Source organism: Chiloscyllium plagiosum, chromosome 6 (assembly GCF_004010195.1).
Source record: "Chiloscyllium plagiosum isolate BGI_BamShark_2017 chromosome 6, ASM401019v2, whole genome shotgun sequence".
Taxonomy (NCBI): Eukaryota; Metazoa; Chordata; class Chondrichthyes; order Orectolobiformes; family Hemiscylliidae; genus Chiloscyllium; species Chiloscyllium plagiosum.
In genome coordinates this window covers 85,149,187-85,160,381 of record NC_057715.1, presented here as the reverse complement: position 1 = coordinate 85,160,381, position 11,195 = coordinate 85,149,187, and the positions used below count along the sequence as shown (strand labels likewise).

Genomic DNA, 11,195 nt, shown 5'->3' with positions numbered 1-11,195 from the left:
AATTGCTCCCAGTCCATGCTTCCTAACTCATGTCTAATCGCATCATAATTTCCTCTTCCCCATTTAAATAACCTCCCATTTTGCCTAATCCGCTCCTTCTCCAAAGCTATGTTGAATGTGAGGCAGTTGTGAGGCAGTTGTGGTCACTATCACCAAAATGCTCTCCCACCACAAGATCTGATACCTGCCCCGTCACGTTTCCGCGCACCAAGTCTAGAATAGCCTCTCCACTCGTCGGCCTGTCAATGTACTGAGTTAGGAAACCCTCCTGAACACACCTTACAAAACAGCTCCCCTTTCCTCCCCCTAACTGTAACACTTCTGCTCGAAGGAGGTTCCAATCAATTTTGGGAAAGTTAAAGTCACCCATTACAACAACCCTACTACGTCCACACTTTTCCAAAATCTGCCGACCTATGCTTTCTTCCATCTCCCTGCTGCTATTGGGGGGGCCTGTAGTAAACCCCTAACGAGGTGACTGCTCCCTTGCTGTTCCTAATTTCTGACTCATACTGACTCGGTAGGCAGATCTTCCTCGACAATGGAAGCTTCTGTAGCTGTGATACCCTCTCTGATTAGTAGTGCTACACCCCCTCCTCTTTCTCCCCCCTCCCTATTCTTTTTAAATGCAATATTTAAATTTAAATGTAATATTAACCGCAAAGCCACACTGCTCATGGCACACAGCTAGCATGGCTGACTCTCCCTTGCACGTACAACCCCATTCTCTCACCCTAGTTGCCATTTGGCCACCAGGCCACGCAGTTTACCTGTTGTTAAGCACATCCCATGTGACCAGACTCTTTAGGTCACCAGTACTCTGTCCTTAATGCCCACTATAGAGCTGCATCCTGTTATTGTTCAGTAGAGGAGCATCATACACAGGCTAGCAATCAGACAATTCAAAAATTGAACTTTCATTTACAGCCCACAAAAGTGGATGCACACAAAACAATTAAAGGCTGCGGTTTGCTCCCACAATACAAACTATCAATATCTTAGCAGGGGGATTTGCTAATTTCATTAAGGGAACCTTTGTACCGATAGAGAGGTCGTGTGGAAGAATTCTAAGTAACAGTTTAAATAGAAGGATTGATGGGGAAGGTTCTGAATGTGAGGAGAGCACGTCAACGATAAAAGAAAGACAAGAGATGTTCAGAGAAGTTATAACTCTGAAGAACTAAATTGCATTTATTTCAATGCAAGGCATCTTACAGGTAATGCAGATGAACTCAGGGCATGTTTAAGAACATGGGATTGGTACATCATAGCTTTTACAGAAACCTGGCTGAGAGATAGACAAGACTGGCAGCTCAATGTTCTGGGTTTTAGATGCTATAGGAAAGATACAAAAGGAAGCAAGAAAGGAGGTGTAGGAGGTGTGGAAGGAGTTGACATTTTTGGCTAAGGAATACATCGTTGTTGTAACTAGGGAAGATATTTCTGATCTAGTGTCCAGTGAAAATATAGGGGTAGAAATTACAAATAAGAAAGGAAAGATCACTTTGATGGGATTGTACTACAGACCCACTCAATAGTAAGAGGGAAATAAGTATATAGTGACATCTCAGATAGACGTAAGTATAATAGGATTGTAATAATGGGGGATTTCAATTTTCCAAACATTGACTGGGACTACCATAGTGTCAAAGGTTTGGATGATGAAGAATCTTTATCTTCTCTAAGACCTCCCGAATCTCCTCTTCTGTAATCTGAGCTGTTTTTTAAAATATCAAAGTTTATTTGTCTGAGGTCTCTTCTGGAATACTGTGTCCAGTTCTGGTCATCTAGTTCCAGGAAGGATGTTATCAACTGGAGAGGGTTCAGAAGAGATTTACCAGGATGTTGCTCAGTATGGAAGGTTTGAGTTATAAAGAAAGGCCTGATATGCTGGGACTTCTTTCACAGGAGCATAGGAGGTCGAGAGGCAACCTTATAGAAGTTTATAAAATAATGAGGGGTATAGATAGGGTTAATGATAGTTGTCTTTTCCCTAGGATGGGGGAGTTCAAGACTAGGGAACACATTTTTAAGGTGAGAGGGTAGAGATATAAAAAAGGGTGTGACAGGCAAAATTTTACACACTTTGTGGCTCACGTGTAGAATGAACTTCCTGAGGAAGTGGTGGATACAGGTATAATTACAATGTTTAAAATACATTTGGATAGGTACATGAATAGGAAAGGTTTGAAGGGATATGGGCCAGGAACAGGCAGGTGAGACTAGTTTGATTTGGGATTATGTTTGTCATGGACTGGTTGGACTAAAAGGTCTGTTTTCATGCTGTATGACTTTTTGACTCTCTATGCCTGTAAGTGCTGACATGATGATCAAGACCATATTAGCCATTCAGGTTTTTTCTAAAATCATTGTCATTAACTTGAGATGCCAAGATTCTATTTGCAAGCACTAATAACATGGTGCAAGTTGTCTTTTACCAGCATTTGAACATTGAATACCTTCATTCTGTGTGCATTTCAAAAGGGTGATTCAATAATTTCAAATCAAATGTAGTTGGAGTTTGCAAGTGCACACATCATGCATTTGCCCCTTAAATGGCTCAGCACCCAACAAATGTGGATCCCACCTTTTCATCCAACGAACAAATACTGACACTGCCCACTCTGGGCATCGTCTCAGTCATTTTCCAGTTCGAATAGTGTCTAGTGAACAGCAAATTATGGCAGGGAACACAGCTCTCCATGGACACCATTAGCATTGGGTTCCTACTGCCCCCAGCCTCACCCTCAACAGCCCTCATGTTCTATTTCACCTCACACCACCCCAAAAGCCCATTTCCACCCATCCCCCTCATATGAGACCCATTACATTGAACTTTACCTCCAACGTTCCTCCTTGCCTCATGACCCCTGATCCTACACCTCACTGATGTCCACCATGGTCCTCTATGCTCTCCATGTGGAGGTCACGAACAGTGGTCATTGACAAGTGCCCCTTTGTCCCGTAACCTACCATGCCCTTCAATGCTGTTCTGGGTAACTCCCTTCTACCCTGACTCCCCTCCCCAACCCATCACCATTCTTGATTCCATCTCTACATGCCTCTGCTTTGCACTCCCAGGTTTGACTACGCCAAACCCCTGTGGCAAGGAGCCCTTTGCACAATCTTGATTTGGCAATGCATGGGCCCCCAGGGCTGTATTCTCTTCAGAACCAACTTGGGTAAGCAGACCAATGACCTCTGCCTTTGCAATTCCCCGACTGACTCTTTGAGATTCCCCTAACTGGTGGTGCATGCTCTTTAGGACTGACCCTGACCACTCCCCAGTCCGTAATGGATCTGTCTATGACTGCCCTATGCAACTAGCTGACTGTGGCCAAGTCCCTGGAGTGTGTACATACTGCGTTTGTAACCAATGGCCCTTGGAATCTCCTTAACCAAAGGCAGCACCCTGCCCTTGACTGGGTTGAGCACTCACCCCATCTGGCTGAGGTATTTTGGGATGCCTGAAAATGTAGGATTAGTACATTTCCATCAGAGTAGAAATTACCTGAAGGATGTAGTTTGTCTCTATTTCTGATGCAGTGACATCGTTCATACTATCCTGAATCTCTTGTCTCATTTTGGGGTGACAAGTGTTCACAATGATGGCATAAGCTGTTTCTGCAAAAGTATAAAGGAAGGTAAACAATGAATGCTATTTTCGGACAACAGAGTCCAACAGAATTGATCAACTCATGAACAGAGACCAAACCTTTGAATCGATCTCAGGTTGGAAGCTATGTTTGTGTAGAATGCAATCCAACCTTATTTCAGCATTGTTAGACTTGGGAAATTTGCCGAGAGAAATGCCAGTTCGTCTCCCATCTAGAACCGAGGGGTTGGTAGATACAAGCTGAGACTCTGAAGGCTAGATTTTTAATTTAGGGTCAGAAAGCAGCCCTGTGTTATAAGATTGTTGCTATTGCTATTTTGAATATTGTTTAAAAAAACACACATGTTGTGCAAGATTTTCATCTTGCACTCATTGTGGTAATTCACAAAAATACTAATGTAAATGGGAGCAACGTTATATACGAAATGAGAAGGGTGTGCTAATCAGCTGTCAAGTGGTTTCTGATTTCAAGTGATTTCCACAAAGAATGCAGTTTGACAGTTAACTACAAAAATTTTATAAAATTTGTACCAAGCAGATCCTCTCTAAGTGATCAAGTCATTGCCACTGAGCAGTGGGCCAAAGAACAGCTGTTGTCTACTTTGTTGAGTTTAAACAGCACAGTGTCTGCGAAGTACAGGGCACTGTCTATTAATCTATGTAGCTTCTAGCATGTGCACGGTGAGCCTGACTGACAATCTTAAATTAGTGGTCAGTGTAATTCTTAGCACACTCTTGATCATTTAGCCAATGTTTTCCAATCACAGACTGATACCTGAAGTGAGACACCTTGTTTAGTATTTTGCAAGCGCAGGTTGCTTCGGCATGGTCAACACTTCGCCTGTTAGTAATGATCTGTTCTACTTTAGAATATACAGCAAAGATACCCAGCATCACACCTGCACTGAAATTCATTCACCACATTATTCATTCATTATTTCGGCAGAAAGTCCCAATTAGTAGCTGCACGAAACAGATATCCGTGCCTTATTGCACAGAAATCATATCTTTCACAGGTGATCAGAGGTAGGCTAGACCCTTTTCAGGATCAAAAGTAGAGTCTTTAGTCTGCTCACACATGGTATTCAATCCAATGTGATATATGAGAACTCCTAATTTGATGGAGGTGAAGTTGGCACACAATTAATGGGGCACCAGATACTGCTAGCAGGTAGGAATTAGCCCCAGGATGTGCCAGCTGGCAGAGTGACTGGGTTTGCCACTGCCTGGATAAATGGAGTAGGCTGGATAGCAGAGGGCCAGCAGCCTCATAGTTCAAACACTCACTTGTCAGGCACTTCATCTGTTCTGTTCAAGCAATGGCAACTTTGTGCCATTCATGAGTACCTCAATTTGACTATCCCTTTATTTTTGAGACTTCAAGTCAGCAACAACAATCAATAATGGCACCTCGCTGAACTCCCAACGAGCACACTTCAGTCCATTTTCTTTACCCATTCTTACCAGTGAGGCTTTAATCCTGTCCCTCTCCACATGATAAACAAGCTCAGCAATTAACAGGCAATTAATTTCAGGCATGTCGATTTCCTGAATACCCACACCCCACCTATGATTTAATAATTGCACAATGTTCAGAGGTATCAGAAGACTGACATACCATTCATAGGGTCATACAGTACGGAAACAGACTCTTCAGCCCAACTTGTCCATGCCATGCAGCTATCCCAATCTGACCTATCATCTACCAGCATTTGGCACATATCTCTCTAAACCCTTCCCAGTCATATACTCATACAAATGCCTTTTAAATGCTGTAAATGTACCAGCTTCCACCATTTCCTCTATCAGCTCATTCTATATATGCACCACCCTCTGTGTAAAAAAGTTGTCCCTCAGGTTTCTTATAAATCTTTCCCCTCTCACTTTAAACCTATGCCCTCAAGATTTGGACTATACCACTCTGGGGAAAAGACATTGGTTATTCACCCTATCCATGTCCCTCTATAAGGTAACCCCTCAGACTCCGATGCTTCAGGGAGAAGAAACCCAGCCTATTCAACCTCACCCTATAACTCAACACCTCCAGTTCCAGCATCCTCCTTGTAAATCTTTTCTGCACCTTCTCAAGTTTAGCAACATTTTTCCTATAGAAGGGTGACCAGAATTGTATGCAGTATTTTAAAAGTGGTCTCACCAATGTCCTGTACAGCCTCAACATGGCATCCCAACTTCTTTACTTAATCTTCTGACCAATGGAGGCAAGCCTGCCAAAATGCCTTCTAAACCACACTGTCTACCTGCAACTCCACTTTCAAGTAACTATGCACCTGCAACTTGGGGTCTCTTTGTTTGGCAGTACTCCCCTACCTGATATCTTGAACTCCCGGCATCAGTGCCGATGACTCTTGGCCTCAGTGCGGACCCCGTATGGCAATTTCTCAGCTTGGCTTGAGAACATGTCAGTCTGGTGTGACAGTCTCTCAGCGGCCTGGTGTGGTGGTGTATCAGTGGCCTGGCATGGCCTCAGTGTGGACTTCCAACCTTACAGTGATTCCAGGGTGTTCTCTCAGCCTCAAGAGCCTCGGGGTGAAGCCAAACCCACTGGCCTATCTAATCAAAGGTCCGTTATACTCTAAGATAACCTTCTTCATTGCCCACTACACCTCTTACTTTGGTGTCATCTGCAAACTTGCCAACTGTGCCTCCTATATTCATGTCAAAATCTTTTATATAAATGACAAAAGTGATGCACTATTTTCAAAACATGCTCATTCCAAATATAGGCTCACATTCCTCACTTGGAAAATGGATAATTCAGCCCTTAGTGATAGAAGTGCACTTAAACTGAGTCTGAATTTGATCACACTCATTTACAGCATAGCACCTCAGTACAGAAATCAGCCAGGGTGCAATACCTATGTAATGCTCATTGATAATTAATACATTTACAATGTTATGTCTTTGTAGTTTTCTCCTCCCTCTAAAAGCCCCAATTGTACTGTACAACAAGGCAACAATAAACACAGAAAATATCAATTAAAAATATAGCTGTAACAAAACACACCTTTTGTAGAACCTTCAGCGGGCTTTATACTAGTAAAAAAGACCATTGGCTTGCTTAATATTGTCTCTTGAAAGTTTCTATATTCCTTGCGCGATGTAAAAGTAATTTTCCTGGAAGTAAAAACAGAAAATCAGAATTAGCAACAAGTTGTTGGGAATACACATTTAAGGATCATGAGAAACCTGAAAATGTAGCTGTTTTGACATTCCAGACTTATAGGATTCGTGAAGGTTTTGAAGGGATATGTGATCTATTGAAATGGTTCAACAGTTGGCATGTGAGCTGAGATTTATCTGGTGATTTCTGCAAAGTCAAGAGATTTTCAAAAAGAGACAAGAAAATATTTTAAGAGAGATAGGCCTGTGTGTTGAAGATTGCCTAGCAACATTGTTCTGAAGTTAGTTTCTACTTTTTTCAAGACACCAAGGTGTGACATGGAACAAACAATGACCTCCAACGTATACACAGGCAAGATTCTTGTTCTTGAAAAAGTAAGCAGGGCAAAATGAGCAAAGAACAAAGAAAATTACAACACAGGCCCTTCAGCCCTCTGAACCTGTGCCGATCCAGACACTCTATCTAAACGTGTCACCTATTTTCTAAGGATCTGTATCCCTCTGCTCCCTGTCCACTCATGTATCTTAAGTGATGCTATTATGTCTGCCTCTACCACCTTTTCTGGCAACGCGTTCTAAGCACCTGCCACCCTCTGTGTCAAGAACTTTCCACGCATATCTCCCTTAAACTTTTCCCCTCTCCCCTTGAACTCGTGACCCCTAGTAATTGAGTCCCCACTCTGGGAAAAAAGCTTCTTGCTATCCACCCCGTCTATATCTTTCATGATTTTGTAGACCTCAATCAGGTCCCCCCTCAACCTCTGTCTTTCTAATGAAAATAATCCTAATCTACTCAACCTCTCTTCTTAGCTAGTGCCCTCCGTACCAGGCAACATCTGATGAACCTCCTCTGCATTCTCTCCAAAGCATCCACATCCTTTTCGTAATGTGGCAACCAGAACTGTACGCAGTATTCTAAATGTGGCCAAACTAAAATCCTATACAACAAGATCTGCCAACTCTTGTACTCAATACTCCGTCCGATGAAGGAAAGCATGCCGTATGTCTTCCTGACCACTCTATCAACCTGCGTTGCCACCTTCAGGGTATAATGGATCTGAACACCCAGATCTTTCTGCACATCAATTTTCCCCAGGACTTTTCCATTTACCATATAGTTCGCTCTTGAATTGGATCTTCCAAATGCATCACCTTGCATTTGCCCGGATTGAATTCCATCTGCTATTTCTCTACCCAACTCTCCAATCTATCTATATTCTGCTGCATTCTCTGACAGTCCCCTCACTATCTGCTGCTCCACCAATCTTAGTGTCATCTGCAAACTTGCTAACCAGACCACATATACCTTCCTCCAGATCATTTATGTATATCGCACAAAACAGTGGCCCTAGCACAGATCCCTGTGGAACACCAGTGGTCACAGTTCTCCATTTTGAGAAACTCCATAGATCTCTCATGCAGTGAAGTATTTCTGGGAATCTGAGAAAGTTTCAGATGTCAGTATCTTTAACTACCTCATAAACCCTGAATGCTCAACTATTACTTTTATTCAAAGGAGTAAATCTAGCTAATTTTCTATTTGAACTGAAGTCTGATCTGAAAATTTTCCATCACTCTACAATGGTCAGCTTTTTGATCTCACCAACAGGAAACTTGGGGAACAATGAGAAATTGTCCCATTTTATAAGTTGAGTTCAGACCTTTGTCCCAGAGGAGGTTTTTTATTCTCTTTTTGCCTAGAAGAAAATCTCTTCAGAACTATATTGTCTTATTTTGTTGCGTGGATTGTTTATTTGGGATTGGGGGATATAGTTTAATTTTATACTTTAATGTCTTGGCTTAGGCATTCCCAGCATACTTTGCTTTTAGGCCAATTTTTGATGCCCTATTTATTTCAGTTGCTGTGCCTGTTTTTACTTTTGGCCTTTCTGCTTATTTCACTTGAGCAGTCGCAGGCTGCTACATAGGTTTAGAGATAGAAGAGGCATCAGTAATGTTATAGCAGCAGAAATGATGAGGCACAGATGAAGGCATGCAGTTCTGAAGAAGAGTCATACTAGACTCAAAACATAACTCTTTCTCTCTCCACAGATGCTGCCAGACCAGCTGAGTTTCTCCAGCATTCTCACTCTGTTTCAGATTTTCAGCATCTGCACTATTTTGCCTTGATCGGAGACAGGCAATGTTATAGAGGTGACGCTATCATGGCAATGTTATAGAAGTTAAAATAGGCGGTTTTAATTTGATGGTGCAGATAAGCGGTTGAATGCTTAATTCAGTCAAACATGACACCAAGGCTGCAAACTGTCTGGTTCTGCCTCATATGACTGCCAGGGAGAGTATAATCAAGAGGTGCCTCACAGCACCAGGGTCCCAGGTTCAATTCCAGCCTTGGGTGACTATCTGTGTGGAGTTTGCACATTCTCCCCATGTCTGCGTGGGTCTTCTCCGGGTGCTCCGGTTTCCTCCCACAGTCCAAAGATGTAGAGGTCTTGTGAATTGGCCATGTTAAATTGCCCACAGTGTTAGGTGCATTAGTGGGGGGGGCAGTTGCTCTTCGGTGGATCAGTGTGGACCTGTAGGGCTGAAGGGCCTGTTTCCACACTGTAAGGAATCTAATCTAAATAGGTCAGGATGAGATGATGAGGAACGACAGGTTTTGGCAGGGACTGAAGATAATGATTTCAGTTTTCTCAAGAGTTAATTGGATGAAATTTCTATTCATCCCCAAACTTGATGAGAGGAATTGAAACAGTCTTGGAAAGCTGTTCATGAATTCGAAGTGAAAAGTGAACATGTAAACAGAGGGTTTGCAGTGGTCATTTTCAAGAATGGAGGAATCAAGGGTCCTTTATTTTGACAAGAAGGCTCAAGAAGGCAAATTTGAAGGAGGGAGCCACAGATCTGAGGACAGAGAACCTTCAATAATATCACACAACACCAGGTTATAGTCCAACAGGTTTAATTGGAGCAGCGCTACAAAAGCTAGCGTGCTTCCAATTAAACCTGTTGGACTATAACCTGGTGTTGTGTGATTTTTAACTTTGTCCACCCCAGTCCAACACCAGCATCTCCAAATCATGACTTCAATAATATCAACTGTCATGAGGTGTTCGGTGGTCAGTACTGAAGTCAACTGAAATTGAGCCTCAAGGACAACTTGGGTTCAGAGAAGGCAGGAGCAATAGGAAAGAAACTAAAAAGGAATCAAGCTTGATCAGGTATCAACCAACAAGTGAACAATGCAGCTGATCAGATGGTGAAAAAGAAATCATGAGCATTTCTTTACTGGCTGTTGGAGATGAGGGTGGCGAAAACAGGGAGGAGGGTTCAAGAAGACAGATTGCAGTAGGGGGTGGCATGGTGGCTCCATGATTAGCACTGTTTCCTGACAGTGCTCGTGATCCAGGTTTGATTCCAGCCATGGGTGACTGTCTATGTGTTTACACGTTTTCCCCTTGTCTGCGTGGGTTTCCACTGGGTGCTTCAGTTTCCACCCAAACATCAAAGATGTGTAGATTAGGTGGATTGGCCATGGTAAATATGGGGAAAGGATGGGGGTCTGGGCAGGATGTTCTTTGGAGGGTTGGTGTAGACATGATGGGCCAATGGTCTCTTTCTGCACTGTAGAGATTCAATGATTCTAAAATGGGCCAGGCATTAGATTTACCTGATTCTGGAACAGTGCACAGTTTTCAGTGATGACAAAAGACCTGATTCAATGGAAGGAAGATGTCAGCCTCTCCAACCAAGGAGGTGAGAATGGAGGTAATTGAGGAAGCCAGCAGCAGAACAGTTGTTTCTCCAATGTGGAGGTTGTGTTTCAAATGAATCCAGTACCATATCAGGCCAGGAAAGTGAGTGGCGTAGCTCCATTGAGTTGAAACTTTATTGCTGGAACAGCACAGCAGGTCAGGCAGCATCCAGGGAACAGGAGATTCGACGTTTCGGGCACAGGCCCTTCTTCAGGAATGAGCAGAGAGTGTTCAGCAGGAGAAGATAAAAGGTAGGGAGGAGGGACTTGGAGGAGGGGAGTTGGCAGAGGAGATGACCTGGGGTGTGCAGTGAGAGAGGGACTCACTGAAATCTTTGTAGAGAGAGGCAGAGAGCTTCTTCAAGGAAGGCATCCTTGTAAGAGGATTCGCAGTAGGTTGAAATCTTCGAGGAGAAAGTGAGATCTGCAGATGCTGGAGATCAAAGTTGAAACTTTATTGCTGGAACAGCACAGCAGGTCAGGCAGCATCCAGGGAACAGGAGATTCGACATTTCGGGCACAGGCCCTTCTTCAGGAATGAGCAGAGAGTGTTAGATCTTTGTAGAGAGAGGCAGAGAGCTTCTTCAAGGAAGGCATCCTTGTAAGAGGATTCGCAGTAGGTTGAAATCTTCGAGGAGAAAGTGAGATCTGCAGATGCTGGAGATCAAAGTTGAAACTTTATTGCTGGAACAGCACAGCAGGTCAGGCAGCATCCAGGGAACA

The 11,195-nt window shown here is 43.2% G+C and overlaps 1 protein-coding gene across 2 annotated transcripts in view; it reads right to left on the bottom strand.

The window, feature by feature from the left end:
* LOC122551156 (mesenteric estrogen-dependent adipogenesis protein-like) overlaps positions 1-11,195 on the bottom strand; it is a 21,713-nt gene that overhangs the window by 4,969 nt on the left and 5,549 nt on the right. For both annotated transcript variants that reach the window (XM_043692779.1, XM_043692778.1), the window contains 2 exons: positions 6,642-6,751; positions 3,512-3,624 (listed from right to left, as the gene is read on the bottom strand). In XM_043692779.1, the coding sequence (XP_043548714.1) occupies positions 3,512-3,624; positions 6,642-6,751 (223 nt within the window). The remainder of the gene's footprint in view (positions 1-3,511; positions 3,625-6,641; positions 6,752-11,195) is intronic.